At 32.0% G+C, this 21,593-nt stretch overlaps 1 protein-coding gene across 1 annotated transcript in view; it reads left to right on the forward strand.

The window, feature by feature from the left end:
• The window catches only part of LOC111037649, a 76,510-nt gene that overhangs the window by 21,635 nt on the left and 33,282 nt on the right, over nucleotides 1-21,593 (forward strand). Inside the window, exon 2 of the mRNA XM_022320332.1 lies at nucleotides 20,948-21,076. Within this exon, the coding sequence (XP_022176024.1) occupies nucleotides 21,044-21,076 (33 nt within the window). The 5' untranslated portion in view covers nucleotides 20,948-21,043. The remainder of the gene's footprint in view (nucleotides 1-20,947; nucleotides 21,077-21,593) is intronic.

The raw sequence follows: 21,593 nt of genomic DNA on the forward strand, positions 1-21,593 counted from the left end.
CGACTTCACTAATACGTCCTGAAATAAATGTATTGTTTTACCAATAGCTTTACAAATTTACAATGCTTTGCATAGGAGCAATTATGCTATTCAAAGTTTATACTTGTGCCTAACATTGGTTTTAATATTGTTTTAATAATATTATTTTTATATTCTTGTATCGTTTTAATGTTCCGGCTCGACCCTCAGCTAGGTATATGTAATACCAAACCTAACATTTTAAAACTTTCGACTATTTTTCAAATCATTCAATTTGTTCACTACGAAAATAAGTTTTTAAAGAAGATGTACATTTTAAGTGGTCAAATCTCTCGTATTATTCTGACTAAGACTAATGGTTTTGGAAAATCATTCAATATATTTTATTATGTTCACACAATATATTTTGAAATACCTACGCACTGGCACTGTCCTTCTGATCGATTATAGGTACATTTTTATAAAACTGACGATGTAAATCGATGTGTTTTCTTTGAATGTCCTTGCGAGTTTGGCATAATTTTCGTAAACATGTAGGTTCGTTTAATTGATTATGTAAAATAATATTTATTTATTATTTATTGTAAGGGAACTATACGTTTATATGCTGTTTAGTTATTTGCTTATAATATATGAATGAAATTTATACGTCCATAGATTTATATAAGATAAATATAATAATAATAATAACAACGCTTATTATATTAATAATACAATTACCCATACTATTGAATTTTTTTGTTATGTTGACGTGGGAAAAATTTCAAAAATATAAATGATGCAAATATGTTTTGAAAATATCGTTATTATCAATATCATCAGAATATGTCTAATATTAATTGTTTTTTTATTATTATTATTCAACTCCTTGTTGGTGGAAATAAATTAAATACGGAAAAGAAAATGTTTCTCGATAATCATCATGCATACATATCACATATGTATGGTATGACATGAAAACAAATTGACATAGCTATTACCTGTTGTATATTATGTTTTTATTTATTAAATCAAGGTTTTCCATTCGAATAACATCATAAATAAACATAGAAAAAAACATGTAAAATGCATTTGCAGAAAATAAATTGTGCATTAAAATGCTGTAGGTACATGTGCATAAGGATCACGGAATTATAATTTATGTCACAATCATAGAAAATAGACGATAGAAGTTTTTAAATGCACTATACTGTGGTTTAGAGATTGATTGCATTCGAATGAGTAATGAAAAAAAAAAACGTCGAGGTTAATGCTTATTTAATGTGTAACAGTAGCATTCGATTATATTAATAATTGTATTTATGGAAGGTAAACAAGAAGCTGTTATATTAAATCAAAATTTAGTTAAATTAATTGAATTATTGCGTGTTAATAATTATTATTGTACACACTCTGTCAGTTAACCGGAGTAAAATGAGACGGTGTTTTTTTTGAAAAATATTTATACCAATACATATACCTGTATATTCCTACGTGTGTATAACTATTTTAATATCGGAGTCGAAAATAAAAAAATAATTTATTATAGTTACCAAACCACGCATATATATATATATAAATAGATACATCGGTGTAATAATATGTTAATATTCAAATAATAATAATAATAATAATCGATTCCGGACGAATAATATTTGGCACCTTTAATTTTAATTTTCGTCTCGGGCTAATAAACAGGTCCGCGATGTTCAACAAATTTATTATTGTCGGATAAATCAATCTATAGCCGACGCCACGATATGCCCACGCCTTCGGGGAAAATGTCGTGTATAGCAATCGATTTCAAAATTCAAACACCACACTATGCTGGCTGCAGTACTTGGGTACATGTATATATGCATAGGTGCCCATAGGTTCCTATAAATAATATATATATATGTGTGTGCGCGCGTGTACCCGTATATAACGGAATACGAACGTAATATTTCATATTGATTTAATGCCGGCCCGGAAAATTTTTGCATATACCAATTTATTTTACTTAATGCAATTTCCCACGTTTATACCTATTATATAATATGTACATACATGTATACCTAGAGCGTATAAATAACAACGACAACAATATAATATAATAAACCCGTGCGTTTATAGATATTGTTTTCTCTTGTAATATGCCGGGTACATCGTAGGTACATAATGCTTTACTCACTGACGGAACAATTTATAAACGGCACCGATAAGTATACACTTTATTTATCGGTGTAAACATGAAATTTTTCATCGCGAGACTTCTATACCTATACTCAGCTGTATAGCCGTGATTTATAGCTGGGTGTTGTGCTTTGTAAATATTATAACCACGTGGTGTCGGGGCTATTATTGTCTCATTTTACCGCATATCATAATGTCATTATGTAGAACAATCGTACACACAGGGTGATTCACCAAGCGCCCCTATTTTTCATATAATCATATTATATAATCTAATTAAATAATTTATCTAATTGCAGTTATCCATAGTATTTGATTTTCGGAATTTTTAAATACATATATTCAAAGATCACTTTTGTAAGTTTTTAGATTTTTTGTGATTACTTCTTTCGGTTCGCGGAGGCCTGTAGAGATACAAAATTCTGTGTTTTTTTTTCAATCAAGTATACCCGCCTTTTCTTCTGTAAATTATTTTGTGAACCATTTTTCTGAAAATATTAAGATATTAGATAAGTTTAGGTACTAAGGATGCCTATGCTAATAAAGGTCCTAGTAATGGGTTTGGAAAATATGGGGCCCATGGTAATTTGAAAATGTTATAATGATTAAAATTAATCAATAAATGTGTATAATTCATAACTATGATTCAAGTTTAATAAATATACTACATACGATATTATACACCTTCTTTGGATTGTTGTAAAAATATTTGTATGGACCATTATGCTTGTACAAACATTTAAAATTTCAAGCATCTAAAAATTAGGTGCATCAACGCTTTAAAAAAAAAATATCCACTAAATAATTTACAATTAAAAGGGCGGGGGAGATGGTTCTCATTTGAAAAACCGAAATTATTGTATCGCCACAGGACACTCCTTGAGTAGTACAGCAAATGCGACGATTTGAATAAATTTAATATTAAATGTTATAAAATTGGAGCGAGTATGGTTGGGTGAATCACCCTGTATGTGTAGGAACAGCGCGTTATCCGTTTTCCGACCGACGATTGGACGAATGATCCGCTCGTAAAGAACCAATGCAAGACAACGTTTATAATATGCGATAAAATATAGGTTACAATAACTAGCTAGACGTGTGGTTGAAATGGTATCGGTGGTTGCTGGGTGGTTCGTCGGTGGCAAGGTTGCAGTAATAAGCGTTATAAAATAATACGTTTTGCCTTTCAGTCGAGCGTGTTTAGCTGACAAGGTTAGATCGACGTGGTGGCGAATGATTTATGCGATTGTAATTATATTATTGCGTCTGACTTTGCTACATGTTTTATCTATTACAATATTATTACATTATCGCGAATCAGTAAACTAAAATAATATCTAATCGTAGCACATTATAAGACTCTCTATCCATAGCCGGCCTGGTCAGAGGATTTCAATATTTACACTGCAATTTGTGGGTCTTGTGAGGTGTAGATACGGAAAAATCGGGGGGTTTAGGGACGGTACACCTGTAATTTATTCATCGTCCACAAACAATTAACATCAATTTCAATCGCAATGTTCAAGTAATAATTTTAAATTTACGATTCCGTTTTCAAATATACTTGTGTTTTAGAAATCCTAACACACTTATTATAATAGCCGAAAGTCTACCGAAAGTGTAATAAATTTAAAAAAAATATTGACATCGTAATATTATAAATTATAATATTATGTACTGCATGTCTGCATGTACTGCTGCAAATGTACATGAGCAACGTTAATTTTATACGAAATAATATTTTTCGTTTCATATTTTGTTCAGATTTTGAAACTTACCATGTAGGTAATTATTATATATCTACGAAAAGCGAAAACGCGTCGAAATTAAATTGCTCGGCTACTTCAAAAGTCCGAATTCGTTGTGTTATTATGTTCTCACGCATTTTAATATTTAAAAATATAATCGATAAATCTTATTGTGAATTATCATTTATATCAATGGTGTTAAACTGTTAAATAAATGATTAATTTTAAGTATTAGCTTAGGCGACTGACAATGATAGTTAAAAGTGAGGTTTTTTTTTAAATGTATGCATAGTACAGGAGGTGTATAATTTGTATGACGTGTTTGATGGCGATAATTATATGATTATTATAACTCCTAAGAACTGTTATTTTCTCCAATAAGCTGTTTAGGAAATATAATATGTTATTTTGTATAAGTGTTAAAAACTATAATCTCCAGAATAGGTTAGGTGGGTACTTACTGCCTACCTATATTTATTGAGAACTCGTGTTTACCATAAAACACGAATAATCAAAAAATACATTTAATAATTGACACTAACTGTTCAGTTAATTATAGCGCGTGTTTCGACACAGATGTTTATTATAAAAAAAACTTTCTTTTTATCATTTGTTTGTCGGGTTTTAACATTATAGTTATGGGTAGGTAGGTATATGTATATTATATTATAATATTATACTCTTAGAAAGCGTTCGGGTTACCAAAATTCAAAAACGCATTATTTATCATATGCACACGATCGCAATAAAAATAAATATACATATTAACAAGATCAATTGTTCCGAGCGATTTACATAATCGACACGAGTATTTAAATTAAAACCGTGCATCGATAAATATATATAGGTATTAGTATTATGGCGCACGCGGTTTAACAGCAAAACGAATTCAAATCCAAACACTATAATAATATTATAATATGCACTTGGTTATAACTTGCGCGCACGCACATAATATATAATATACCACCTGTATAATAATATAATACAATAAATATCTTGTAATCGTTACACACACACACACACACACACACACACACACACACGCACGCACGCACGCACGCATATATATATGAGGTCAGAGACTCGGAAGACGACGGAGGTTTCCTTTGACCGGGCCAAAGAGCGGCTCGTCCTTGATTTTGGGAATACGGTCGCCGAGGACACGTGCCTGCGTGCTGTCGTTGCAGCGGGCGGACGATGTGTACAGTTAGATAAGGACAACATTATTGTTATGTCTTACTCGCGGCGAGAGAGACGTATAATATTATTATATAACAACATAATATATAATATGTAATGATATGCGTGTAAATTATGTGTATAGAAATTAAAGAGAGAGAGAGAGAGAGAGAGAGAGAGAGAGAGAGAGAGAGAGAGTGATGTGGACGTCGTCGGCCAGTCCGTCGTGACGTACCTATTATATATATATTATATAGGCGTAGGGTGATCAAATATATATTTTTTTTTTGGGGGGGGGGGGCTGAAGTCCCTTATTACATACTTTTTAACTTCCACCTATTGGTCGTATAATAAATTAAATATCATAGCCTCCGGGTGATTAAGATGGTGTTTGAACATCAATAAAGATATTACTATTCATATTACGTTCTGACGTGATGATAATAATAATATGATACATGATTATGATAAATAATTAGAAAATTGATGATATTAGTATTATCGCCATTCGCCACGACTTCGATACAACAAGGTACCCGCAGAACGACATACTAGGTAACAATAAATATTATTTTTAAACTCCGTACATTATAATAAGTCAATAGTATTTTTTAAATTAAGATGATTAAAATTCTGGGGGAACTGTAATATTCGCTCTAGGGTGCGCCGCCGCTCAAGCCTCCCGTAGATAGGCCATGATTATACATCCTACATTCCTACACCAATATTGGTGGATTTCCGTACTATGTAAAAAAATATCGTAGTTACAAACATATTATAACAGCGCAACATAATAATTATTTATTTAAATCTTTTAGTCCGCAGCGTACGGTGACGACGTCATCAGGACGTAGTAGGGGCGTGCAGGAAATGATACTTATTTAGCCGTTGAACCGGTCGAGCCCTTATTCGCACAGATACTCGCGCCCGGGCTGCCATTACTGCTGATATAGGTAGGTGAGTGCTTGGTAATTGTTGCTCGGCACTGATATCGTATAATCGCACTCCCGATGCGATCACTTTGGCCTTACGAATAAAATAATTAGAGCCGGTTTATGCAGTCGCCGGCGGTCTATTATCATAAGGATAATAGTAATTAATGATATGCACACACGTGGTCGCGAGCACTGCAACACCAGCATTATACAAACGAATATGATATTAATGTGTACACCTATAAATCTATTTATATACGCCGGGGCATGCGAATTCGTTTCACGTGCATTTGCATACTGTGATGTGTACAGACGTCGAGTGATGGTATTGTGATATGCAGTCTGCAATTGCATCAGTCGACGTCATCGCGGTTGTCGAAAACAAAACATGTTGCGCACTAGAATGCGGAACCGAAGCACTTAACGATTCCCGAAACGTTTCGATGTAATGGCCGTCGTGTTACCCAATCGTATTGATGGCAGCAACGATTTTATAGAAGTTAAATTTGGTTAAATTTAGAGTTTGGATATTCGAAATGTCCCACACCATTTCATCTGCGTGCAATAATAACGAACAGCCGTCCATTTTATCGCCCGAACGGAATCGTAGAGTTTATTGTCTGCGATCGATTTTAGAAAAACTATGGAGGAAGTGCTGAACTATATGGAAAAAAACAAACGGACCGATATGCGGTGTAATTTTATCGTTCTTAATTTATTTTATAACTAGACAATTTATTGTTTTCGAAAAACCATAATATTCTAAAAGAAATTCGGTTCGCACGAATACTGTCAAGATTATTTGTTCAGTTTTCGTCTCCATTCGTTTCTCCCAAAGTTCTCGAAAGCCACTTCGACCGAGGCGATCGATAAATTATGTGCGGTCTAAAGTTTATAGTTTATGTTCAATGTCTAGTCTAGAAATAGGTACATGTAATGTATAGTGGCAGCGTTTTCGTTCCGAGTCGTTTTTGGAGAAATATTATCATTGTAGACTTCAGCTCAGTTCGAAATCTAAAACGATTTATAATAATATTACATCGAGTTCAAACGATTTAAACGCTTACCGTTTTATTATTTCCCACCCCCCTCCCCTTCAAATTTGAATCAGCCGAGAAGACCATATTAACATGTTTTGCATAATATAAATAAAGATTTGACATATTTAAATGCAGTTCAACGTTAAATGGTACGTGATGCATCCTGTACAATCTAATCGAACTTATTCTATATGGAGTATAAATTACTGTAAACTCGTTTTTCATAAGCACCTACTTAATGTAAATTCAATTGTAGGCAGGTACACACACACACACACACACACGAATGTATATTTTTATACACAATGTATACGAACTTATCCAGTTCTTGAGATAGAATTAATTTCGCCCAGACTGCAGAGATTATATTAAATATATATCGATGCTCATTCTATATCACTGAGGCGGAAACTGTTAAGTGTACGTAGTAAAATGTATAATAACGCATAGCGGAGTTATATAAGTATAACAACTCAAGCAAGCATTTAATGTATATGTATATATTATTTATATAATAATATAAAGCAGACAGCAGTCGCGGGGGTCTGCGAATTGATTTTATAATTTTGCACAGAGAAAAAAAATCCTTAATCTGTGTGTGATGTTGATCCAGCAATAAATAAATATTTGATCGGACCGCGAAAAAAAAACAATAATATTTTGACCTGAAGGTGTGCGGCGGCAATTTGCAGCATATATTATTATGCACTATGCAGACAACATATTTACCTCGTCGTTACAATCATAAAATAATACTCTTGATTCATTTTATTGTGACGTTGGACACTCGTTACTTATTATATACGGATATTTACTCTAATGTAGGAAAGTGGCAATTAAAATCTTCGCAGTGAGGGTAAAAAAGCGAATTGGATTTAGTATTTTTTTCTTTGAGGGGGGAGGGTTAATGCAGTCAAATTTCTATTAGGTACTTTCGTAACAATCGAGAAAAACCAAAGCAAAAAAACACTGAAAAGCGGGAATATTTTATTTGCAATTTATACGTATGTAATAAATACATTGGTATTACTATAGGTATAGATAATAGAGGCGTAGGTAAGATTTGACAACTATATCAATTACTATACAGCAGATCGAGTTCCCCGGTGTTCTTTTATTTTTATAATTCAGTATCATGCAGAGCGAAATGTACAAGGCGTATTAATATTCGTGTATATATGGTTTATTTTATACTATTCGTCGGCCCGTTTTTTATATCTCAGCTTTTTTTCTTTTTACTCTCCAAATATTATCATAACCGAAGACATTAGGCTAAGTTATTAGTCATTACTGTTTTACAAAATTATAAGTTATAACGTACGTTACTGTAAGAGAAATAATAATATGAATAAATTGACGTATTATAAAAAATATTATGCTTAATCCGTGAAAAATATATGTGAACAAAATACTAAGCGTCATTAGTCTATTGTTTGCGCGTGGGCGCCGTGTGGATATGTCTATCGGGTTTGTACGATTATTATATTTTCATGTGGACAGTTGTTGTGTCTATATTAATAGTACGCCAATGTTAAGTAAGCTCTTAATTCATACGGATTACGGACACGTCTTTATACTAAATAATAGCCTATTCAGCGAAATCCTGACGGTGGAATTCTTTATGGATTCTGAATAAATTACATATTTTATTTTTTATTTAAACACACACACACATGCACACACAATCGAGTACAAAACATTTAACTTTTTGTGTTACCATTTACCGCGGAAAACTCGACATTTCTTAGGTGATATTATTGTTGTAAGTACCTATGCATATTATATACATAGGTACCTACACTCCAAACAATTCACATTTGTAATATCGTTTCTCTGGGTTTGCTGTAAAGTTTAACGATGTATAAAATAAACAATAATATAATATAGTAGGTAGGCGGATAGGTGGTTTTGTATAATAATAATATTATATTTCGTTAAAAATTATGGTTTACTCCTCGGCGTTCTGCTTATTGTTTCGGGCCTAGAACGAAAATTAACATATTTACCCTATAATCATGTCGATTCGAAATTGCCTAATCATGAATAGGCTTATTCGTATTGTACCGTTATACTTGCATCTAATTTGATTACTTGAAAAATAAATTTTTAAAAAATTTTTAATTAGACGTATTACGTTGTTAATGCTTATAGCTGCGACAAGACAAGAATTTCGAACACAATAATAAGCACTATAAAAAAAATATATTATTGCGCCTACGACGTCTGTTTTACTCGTTTAGTATTATCGACGACTACCTGTCGAACTAAATCTGAATTTATGGGTTTGTATTATTGTAAATTCGAATTTATAGCACGGTTTCAAAATATGATCCCCTTCACGAACCCCGAGACATTCGTGCCTGGTACAATTTTGAAATGTAAAACAATTACATCATTATCTTACGCTTATATTACAGTTGCAGTATTGCCCACTCGCGTATAGGTATTAATATCGCGGTGTTCGCCGGTTTTGGGCCAACTTAAATGATATTCGGGTAGGGCAGGTTTCATAAAATGAATTCCAGTCGGTTATAATTGTATTGGGTCAGCCGTGTCAGGTCGTCCGTGTGAATAAAATATGATTATATTTGAATATTTCCTTTGCACTGAGACATCATATATTTATTATTTTGCTTTTAATATTGCACGACAGTTTGTTATTTTTAATTAAAACAACATGTTGTAATAATGTTTTCTCCGTATCAGCGTTTCTTATTCAGTGTATACAAAATGTCATCGAATCAAACTTTATAATTTGAATATCTATATGCGATAAATGTGCGTATTATTAACATATTATATTCTAATTTTTAAGTTAGACTATTTATATGCATTTATATAGTTATTGGATCGTTATAAAATACGAGAAAAAAAAATCTCAATAAGTTAAATGTTTAAGAATAATTTAACCGTGTCATATAATTTATGGCTATACAGTACATACAGCAATGGCTTACAAAGCATAAACACGTTTTAATGATTTGTATTTTTTTTTTTAAATTTAATTATTATTATTAAACTATGTATTTTTTTTATATTTTATCATTATTGTTAAAAATAATCCTAAACGAAATTCAATAGGTTGCTGTAGATACACATTTGATTGTAATTTAAATTTAGTCGACAGCAGGGTTGGCTTTCTTAGAACTCTGTAGCGCACCTATACTATTATATTTGTAAATTTAAATCTCGGCATTCGTAGATTTATTTAAATTTCTATTTTATAGAAAAAATAATCAACAAGTTTGAAATCTTCACACAAAATATCCTGTACATTAAGTCGAATACCACAGTTTCTGATTGATGATAATATTATTACTGGTTGGTTATATACGCTTATATAATATGTATAATTTACAATTATAGTTTGCTTCATTATAGATATATATGTGTTTGACTTTTTAATATTATTTCATACTTTAATGGCTTTAGATAGGTCGCTTATTATGGTACAACATACGCACACAAATATAACGAGGGAGTGCGTGTGTATTGAGAACGATATTTAAGTGCGTAAGCAAATACGTTTTTAAATGTTGTAATATTAAAAGGAATTTCAATCATACATATTACATATCTATATAAAAATTATTAATTAAATGGATAACAAATTGCACACAGATCTATAATTATGTCGTATTAAGTAATGTTTGTTGTATGTATTTATATTGAATAATAAATTATTCAACAAATATTATAATGTGTCAAATGTCAAAATTAGATTCGTGTCGAGTATGTTTACGTATATAATTACAAATGTACAATCTCAAGCGTTTATATATATATAAGGATTATTTTAATATATTATAATCATACGAAGAGTTTTAGCGAAAGTGTAATCCAATCTAATAAATGTTAAATGCATTATTTTAAAGTTACTTACACAGTTACATAGATGCGTCTGGATAACAGTTTAATATATATTATTGTATCAGATGTATATACACGCTTATTGCGTACAAATGATATAAATATGTTATTACTATAAATTATACTGCGGAATTTCAATACCGCAGCGTATTTGTACTGTATAGGAAAACAAAAGTTGCCATTTTAATTTTGTTTCGAGACCAAAAGTTTATTATACCCCGATACGTGATGTATATTGCATCAGAGAGGATATCAGGAAGTCTATATAGTGAGATAATCTTTCGGTGGCCGGAAACGATGATGTAATCAGTTGTAACGTCTTGTCTTAACGAAAGATATATTATTGTATATTATACTTACGACCACTTTAAGTGCACGGAATGCTAAAACCCAGTTGAAGTACGGCTTTTAGAGGATTGCGAGTCAAAGACGTCAATCAATGTGTTCATTGGTTATTCGGATTTAGTCAATTTAAATTTGGTCGTTTTAATGTACAACTTTCGAATTGCATTATTAATGTGTGCACAGACAATAATATTATGTCTGTTCGAAATGTATCGACTGCAACCAATGATTTCAATCTGATTAAATTGATATTATTTTGTCTTGTCGATTGCCATTTCGTGTATATATATAATACGAGTAAAGCGACACAACAATATCGTACCATTTAATTTTGCTGTCAGATAAGACAACGAAACCGTTTAAGATTTGTTCGCTTGTTTGACGCTATTGTATTGTCTGTCTGTACATATATCAAATTATTTAGTTGAATTTAAAACTTGTACCTTAATGGTTTTTAGCTATTGTTTTCGAGTCTAAAATTGCACAAGTAGTATACCTACGCAGTATACTCAGTATAAATATATATTATTTCAATATTTTGTATGCTATTCAATAATGTCACATCGACTTGGTGTGTAGTAAGTATTCGGCGTTTTCGTGGAAATCGGCGTATGGTAAAATTACTCATGTCCAGCATATATTAATGGAACCGTAAAATAAAATAAAATTTATTGAATAAATCACATTATCGACTTTTCGTAGAGTGGCAGACAGGAATATTGTAGCGAAATTATATTCAGTACATTAAGCAGATAGTTTACGTATACTATTCAAATATATGCATAAAAATGACAATAAATATTATTTATTATTGTTACAGTTATTCATATTTGCAACTTCGTGGTAGGTTTTATTTGTATAGCGTCGGTGTCATACATATAAAACATTTTAAAAAATAGGTAGAATCAACACCTAACACTGCAACAGCCCGCATCTAATAATGAATTTTAAAATTTTAAGTATTTCGTTAAGTGGACGACGATGACAATTTCTTGACGTGAACAGTTTTGGTACGGAACCAAACGGCCACGTAATGAAAATATCTAATAAACTATAATATATAATGTGATAAAATATAGATAGTGGATGTGCGACTCATTATTATTTATATTCGAGATATACATAATGTTATAGTGCGAGGTATAATAGATGTCACCAGAAACCGCGTGTTTTCGATTATATGCAAATTCCACCGATAAAACTATGTATATAGTCTCAATTAACGACCACTCGTACAATCAACGTGGCCATATAGGTTTTTCTACTTCGAATTTGCGGGAAAAATAAATCGAAAATTAAAACTTATTTTTGTTGCATAATATTGCACGTGGGAAATAAAATACCCGGGCGGAATATTTCAGTACGCACCGTAGTAGGATATATGAATCCAAAACTGGTTTAAAGCGATCGCGGGGTATAAAAAAAGAAAACATCAAAAACTTCAGTCTGTTGAGCACCTAATAACTAATACCTATAATTAGGGCAGAGGTCCTTATGAGTATTATGTATTTGAATGTTATATATTGTGTGCATTTAAATGTTTCGGCAATAAACTATGGCAGCATAGGAGTAGTATTGTTAAAAAAGAATCTCCTTGCTGTCGGTTAAACAGGAAAAAAAGAGTAATGCAGAGGACAAAAAACAGTCAAAAGGCACAAACAGCGCTGTAAACATAATATGTGCGGTGTGCACTTGAAACCCCTAAATCATATGCACTATAAAAACTGAAAACAAACAGTTTTTTATTTCTAAAAAAAAATTCTCTGCCCAGCCTCCTTAGCCTCCCCTCTCTCCCCATATAAACGCCTATTATAGTTATAATATCACACGAATCGAATTCATGTAAACAAGCGATTTTATTCGCGTGGAGACATGAAGTACCTGTACATTATATAGGTATCAAAACCATAGGAGTACCTACAGTAACAACGTCTTGGGTGTTTCAAATTTCCTATCTGTACGACGACGATGACGTTGCCGGCGGGGTCTGATTTCAAGTCACTATAAAATGTACTGGCGAAATTTGACTGTCTTTTTTTTAAATTTATACTGTCAACGCAATTTATTATAATGTCATGACTCGCGCCCTGCAGCTACATATGGACGGCTATATGCGTCTCCTGTACGTCTCACGTTTGACTATTTGTATGTGTATATACGTGTGTGTGTGTGTGTCTGTGTGTGATACTGTGATGACTAATGTGTGTGTATGTGTGTGTGTGTGTGTGTGTGTGTGTGTGTGTATGTGTGTGTGTGTGTGCGATGTACATACGCGATTTATATTTTATTATGTGAACGAATCGAAGCTATAATATTGATATAAGCGTAATTCGAGCTAATGGTCGGCGGAGGATGACGGCGGACACGCGCACTCTATTATAATAATATACTTGTACGTACCTATTACCCGGCGCATAATATTATGTATATTATGTTATTATATTTAACATGTATAATATATTACGTATATATATATGTATGTACGCGAGAGATACTCCGGACGATAATATTGCGTACAAATGTACAATAGTAATTTATGGACGGTCTCGGCAACAGAATACGCGTAAAATATATCGCAGGTATATAATATTTAATGTACCCGCCTAATGTACCTACCTATATAATATTGGTTAGCCTATACCTTGCGATAGCAGAGCCGTTGTATGTGTGTCGGTTTCGTCTGACCGACAAACTCGTTCTGGTCGCGTCGCGGGTTCGGGTATTACAAAATCGGATTTCGATCGGTTATTATTCGGTATACAATATATAATAAAAAATATGAGCGGGAGGTGTAGTGCAATATTATAATGATCGTCCAATAAAAATTAAAATCGTATAATACCATCCTGCAGGCTGCTGGTAATAACGATTGTACGGACATTTCACATATTATGTATTATTACGACGACTATTATAGCTCGTGTGTCAAAAGATACTCGTTCGGGGATTAGATAAAAAAAAAAAAGTGAGTACCAATAAATATTAAACGCAGTGTTAGGCCTCCGATGAGATGATACTGCAGCGCTTTCTAACCGTATATGTAGTACGTATTTAAGTCGAATTATTTCATATTTATCAAGTATTTTGAGATTCACAGTGACAATTGAGATTTTTTGGGGGGTTTTTTTTTAATGGTTGTTATTGGTAACTGCAGATTATTTATTTATTTATTTATTACAAATATATACGGTTTCCCCTTTACATGAAAGTAACAGCACAACAACGAGACGTATAATAGTAGGACATTAAATAACTTAAATATTATATGCGCCTATTACGATAACAGATAATAAAACATTATTTATTCATCAATCAGAGAGATCTCAAAAAAGTTTAGGGAGTACATCAAAAAAATAAACCAAGTGCTATCACTAATCCGCGACCTGTAGTTGCCCATCCAGATCGAATTATTTCACAAAGCCTGGTACATTTTCTGGACGATTTTCCTGTAATCTGAGGTACACTAAAACTGAGATACACCAGTCACCAGCTATGTTCGCACAAGGGTTATTCAGGTAGTAACGTATAGTACCTATATAACATTAGTATACAGTGTGATTCACTAAGTATAGGTACTCAAGCGCTTTTTTTATTTTCAATAATACGCGGTTATATTTAAAATCTGATTGTTGGAATTTTTTACCACACCTATTTAAAGACCATGTTTTCAATTTTTATAATATTCCCATTTTCTGTTATAAATTACTTTTGGATAATTTTTCTTAACATTTTGAAGCGTCAAAATCAAAATTTGAACGAGTAACTGTTATTACTGTTATTAGTTATTGAGTTATTTAACTTTGTGTAGGCATCTACTAATGATAATGGGTTTGATTATGCGGACTTTGATGAGTTGCATATTAATCTATCAACATTTAATTTAGAATTTCGAATTTGTATAAATGGTCTAAGTGTTTACTTACTGTTATGAGTATGGTAAATTCTAGATCCGATATGACATCTATTTAATGCTTTTATAATTTTATTAACCTTTTTTAAAGGTTATAATATTATCGTTACTATAAACATTTGAATAACTGAGGGATTACTTGTTCGAGTTTTGAACTATAAGTTCATATACAAATGTTCAAAAAAATATCCACTAAATAATTTACAGTAAAAAAGTGGGGTTCTCATTTGAAAAATTGAAGTTTGTATCCCCACACTAAGGAATGTAATTACTTAGTCCAAAAAAAAGCTCAAGAATTTATGGCCTTTAAGTAGGTAGGTGTATTTAAAAATTCAATTCATCAGTTTTTAAATAATCGCGTATTATTGAAAAGAAAAAATGAGCATGCTTAGTAATGATCATGCTTAGTGAATCACTAAGATGAATCACCACAAGACACTCCCTAAGTAGTACAAAAAAATGTCAAGAATTTAAAAATAATACTGTCTTAGAGCATATTTAAAAATTCCAAAAATCAGAGTTTGAATACATTTTATATTAATTGAAATACAATCGGGACGAGTATGCTCGCGGTGAATCGCCCTATACATATATAGGTATATCTACATTCTACATAGATGCTCGTGTGGACACTCGAACTTGAAACGTTTTAGTAAAAAGTTATATCTAAAACGAATACAAATAATAACTGTTCGCTGTTTATTTTTATCGAATCGGGTGTGAAAGATTGTCGAACATAATAACATAATTATTTATTTGATATCGCGAGTACCTATACCTACGATGTACCTACGATGGTTAACAATATTTACGTATCAGTAGCCGACAATCGGCATACATGGATGCTCGCAGCGAGTTGTAAATATTATAATTGCATGTACTCATAATATATAAACAACGTGTAAGACTTGAATATAAAACTCATTCTTATACGTACTTTTTTTTTTTTTACAACCTGACCTAACGCCGGTGCCAAAATAAATCGATAAAAAAAAATGCATGAACATTTATTATATTTTATGTTTAAAATATTTGCATAGCGTTTTATTACTGTAGTAGTAGTAGAGTATTAGTAGTAGTAGTAGTAATAGTAGTAGTAGTAGTAGTAGTAGTAGTAGTAGTACTGCCGTAGTACTATAATATGTACGTTAACGATGAAACATTAGATTTGTGATCGGTTTCGAATGTTCTCTCTATCCTTGCCCTACCCATACAATTTTTATGTATCGATTTGATCTGATTAAGTCTTGCGATTACCGACTGTAAGTTCTATTTTTACCTTTTTGTAGTTTCAATATGTGTTCATCGATATTTATATATTCAATTTGACAACCACACCTATAATAATACGACACGCGTAATCCTTACCTCGCAGGTATAGGTACGTAGGTACTAGGTACTCGCAGTCGACGAATTATTCTCATTTTCAGCACGACGCCACAACACTTGATTATAGTGCAGCCGACTAGGATATAGTATCGTGGAGTAGGTAGTACCTATAAAATACTGTTTCAAGTGGTCGTCTCTACGGTTTCTGTCCATGCCGAAATGGTCTTATTTAACTCTCACGCGATACACATTGTACGGACCTAACATTGTAATGTCTTAGAAAAAAAAATATACACATTTAATATTATTTACGATTACTTTTAAGCCGTACGAATAACCGTGAAAACCCAAATGTACATTCAAATAAAACTTTTCCTCGTTCGAAATATTACCAGTAAGTGCCAGTGTAGTCACCCGATGCACAGGCGTACACAACACGAATAATAATTATGACCATCTTCTATGCCAGCGGTTGTTAAACTTTTGAAGTACGGGGACCTCCGACGAAAGAGTTTTTTTCAAACCTCAAACGCTCTCAGGTACCAATTTTCTTTTGAATAATCTTTGGTTTTTGTTTTTACAAATTGTTTTACGATGGTGAATAATCGTGTTATATCGCAACCAATGGCCGGAAACACTGATAGCACCTGCATGAATTTCGTGGACCACGTGTTCTTTACCATTTTTCTATAAGTCACAGTCCAGAATCACTTATCATTGGCGCATACTGTACGTCCATATATGTAGTATGAAACGTCATACGCTAACCGTGGTATGAGAACTTTGGTCCACGACACTCGCGCCGGTGGTTTACGGCGCTATCAGTGTTTCCGGTCATCGGCGATTGGTTACGATATGACACGAAATTTATTTTACTTTTTTTTTTTTATAAAAACTAGATCTACTTCCTACTTTACTGCCGCCATCACTTTTTTTAAACTTTCAGGCACGTATTTAGGAGGGGGGGGGGGTGTCCTCTGTGTCCCGGGGAAGTCGCAAATTTATATTGACATATTCTGCTTGTGTATTAATTCTATACAGAAATAAATACATTTAAATTATTATTGTAACCTTCTAAAATTATTACAGCTCAAAAATGCGCACTGTTTTCATAAATTAGCCGGAAAAAAATATCAATAATTATAAAAAATATTTAAAGTCAACTGCCTATAAACGAAGAAATTTGTTTTGGGTCAGCGTTATTGACAATTGAATCAGAAATGACAGGATTTCGACATGATATTTTCCTCCAAATTTTGTTCTCGAATGTTCTCGAGCTTCTCTCTGCCTGTTTGGTCGTCGTCCAAGCCTCGCAACCATACGCGAGAGTTGGTCAGTGGACTTTTTAATTATAATATAATATGTATATAGGTGTACGTATATTATACGATGGACGGTGCCACGTCAATAATGTCATAAGTATGGTTAAGGATGGTACTCTTAATATGTTATTTCCATGTTTTGTATACATTTCTGCATTATATTATACGCATAATAAAGTAATGTATACACACATGTTTCAAAGTATAGGTATATACCCACATATATATATACCGTTTTATTTATTTTTATCTTCGTTATTATTACATTACATATTATGCCATATAGGTTTATATATGTATACATATATACTTCCATTCATGTTTTCGATTTACGGATATATGTATGTAAGTGTAGGTATATATAAATAAAAAACTGGTTTACATTACAATCGATCCAGAGATAACACGCATCAAATACGTGGTAGCCTTATTTTACATTATATATTTTTCTTTCACTTACCTATATATATATTACATTCATATTTTCCACATAACCGCTTTAAAAAAAATGCAAATTTCTTATATAAATGCAATAATTGACTCGTATTATTCTTGTAAACGAAAAAAAAAGCGACACAATAATATTATTGTATTAACTAATATTTGTGTGTTTTTTATTATTCTGCTACTACTGCAGCAGTATATGTCATATCATATCAGAGAACATATTATTATTATTATAGTAATATTACATACCTAGCAAGACTTCAACATTATTATTTTGGACCGCGGTGCTGATTTAATACAATTTTTCCTTCTACGCGCAGTATTATTATAATATTATAGTGTTGTGGTGGAATACCAACGTGTTTTTGGCTACGGGAAAAAACGATAAAATCGAAATAAAAAAATAAAAGGATACGGCAAACGACATCGTGGCGTTGTGTGTGGCATTCCTCGTGTTCGGTCGATTTATACGGGTCGTTTGATAACGGGGATGCTGCTTTCTGTATACCTATATGACATATGTATGTGAATTATAGCATTATAATATTATATTATCACGCACCGCGATGCATCCGCGTCCAAGACAACAATTAAAAACGGACATGGTTTTTTAAATTTATTTTTCTCGTGATAAAATAAGTCGGATGACATATTGTTATTACGATTATTTGTGGCAACGTGATTTCGACACAACAAAATATTTAAAAAAACGTAGGCATATATACAATATATAGGTATTTCGAAATCTAATATAAATAATAACGTTACGTGGCTTTACACCGTCTATTACATTGTAATAATATTGTGTGCAGCAGCTATTTGAGCGTTCGAAAAACACATCATTTGTAGAGCCATTAGTTATCTGTTATATACCATGGTAGCTGCTATGCGCTGGTACGTCAGTGGTCGATTCGTGTACGATTATTATATTATATTATTATAATATGTACGCTTTAAATATAAATAGGTTTATAACCAACCGACCAATGAATCAACTTGATAATATATAAATTCTTAATAGGAAATGTATTATTCATTCTCGTATAGTATATAGTATATGTATTGCAGCAATAAGTAATAACGTACTTTTAGGTGTATCGCGTGTATATGAAATATTATCTATTTTGTGTACATATAATGTAATATAATTTTAGAAAATCTCTCGTGGAGTTATAATTTGGTCATCGCGGAAGTCGTATTTTATGTCTCTCGTACGGGACGACGATGAAAATCGATTTTAAGAGTAATCGCGTTTCTAATATTTATTATTATAATACACAATTGGCTGGATGAGATAAAAATATTTTACTGTACACGTATCAATTTGTTATTTTGTTCTCTCATATTTTTACGTGGTTTTCGTCATTTTTATTTTCACAGTGGAACGATTTGCGGTTTAATGATTTTACTGTTATTTTGCAGATAAAACAAATAAGAGTATTTCAGACTAAAATGATGTATGACTTCGTTGTTTAAGTGCAACTTATATTTTGTAGCAGAGCTGATTTTATTTATAGTATTACGTTTAAAATTTATATTTGCGAGTTATAGATGTATACCTATATATAGCTCTAAGTATATAATGTTGTATAATAATGTTAAGATCTATATAAAACACATTTTGAATACGATTTTGCACCTTGAACGTACACGGTGAAAAATAAATGCAAACCAAGCAGATAACTCTCTCTATTTAATATATATGCATATATATGTCGTTGATTAATAGTAAAATATGTTACTACACATACGAATTATAACCTTCTTATAATATCTTTTTTTCAAATTTTGTTACAACTATTTTACATAAAATGAATGGCAATATTTACATAACCGTATTTCACCACAATCCTGTATAATATGTAGGACTTGATTAATTAGACACATTATTATACTATCGCAGTGAAACGGTTTACGAAAAAAGAATCCTAGCTATAGTACAAAAAATGTATTTCATTAGTTATTTAGGCATGGTTAATAATTCTTTTCTAAAATTTAGGCATACGCATATACCTAATATATTTTATATAAATTATATTCATTGCAGTCAGTAATGTTCTTCATTAACAATATGTATATGATTATAATATAGTTTAAATTACCTACACCGGTGGGTTATAATAAATTAAAGGACGTGGGTATCGTAGGCTGCAGTATTATTCAAATATTCAAATTTATTACATAGTCACTATACTAGGTGGATTGATTTAGGTTTGAATGCATATTATTAAGACTAATCCTGTATGCACCGAGCCACGTTTTGAAAACACATTTTAATTGCTCATTCTGAATTCCTGCAATTGTAATTAGGGAAGAAAACTATATAGCTCGATGGTATATGATAATAAGACTCATCCGATACTTTCGATAACGAACAATAGTGTTTGTTTTTTTTTCGTTCGTTTCGTTTTTTAATTGTTGTTATTATAAAATGCATTATAAAACAGTATCTACAGCCGCCTCAACCTTTCACTGTCTGTAAAATACCTATACATAGTTAAAATGCAAATGAAACGTTCGCTATAATTTCTTCTTACCCCGTCGCCCCTTCTGCCACCCCGTTATCATAGCACATTATATTTATATACGAGTGTTAATAAATTGTAGAAAAAAAAAAACCTGTCGATACCAAATCGTGATAAATAATAATTGTTTCGTACTTAATTGAAAAATAAAACTGTTCCAGGTGCCGCCATGGGACTGTCAGTGGCGGGAGACGGGCCTTCGTAGATTTTACGCTGCGAAGGACACCGTCGATTCAGCCAAAGGCATCGCGAAGACTATGCTAATTGACCGGTTACAAAGCTTAATTGCGGTAAGTTTTTTGGTTCATTAAATCAATCCGATATATTTTTAGCTGTGATCTCGAATGAGTTTTCTCGTTTCAAGCACGATAAATTCATAAATGTACCAGGTATACATACTCGAAACATTTTTTTTTTTTTTAATTCGATAGTTATTATTGCAGCAATAACGCGCAAAGAAAATGCTTCGACGTCTAGACAATATAATATAATAATAATATATATAGTTCCTACCTAATTGATTTAAGAGCTACACGGCAATTATTAATTTCTTCGCTCTCCAAAAGTTACGACCAAAAGCGGTATCGATTAATATGTTGATCAAAGTAATTATTATTCGGAATCGACAAACACTAAATATAGGTATACGTATATTAGTGGTTGTAATCTGGAGTGAATGTCAGTGTTCTTGAAAAAGTTGGTGCGGTCTGGTTAGTGTTGTTTCCCTCAAGAGCTCCTTTCATGGCCAGATCATACATTGGATTGGTTAAAGCGGTGGAACATTTTTAGTTTATTTTTTAACACGAT

Source organism: Myzus persicae, unplaced genomic scaffold, assembly GCF_001856785.1.
Source record: "Myzus persicae strain clone G006 unplaced genomic scaffold, MPER_G0061.0, whole genome shotgun sequence".
NCBI lineage: Eukaryota > Metazoa > Arthropoda > Insecta > Hemiptera > Aphididae > Myzus > Myzus persicae.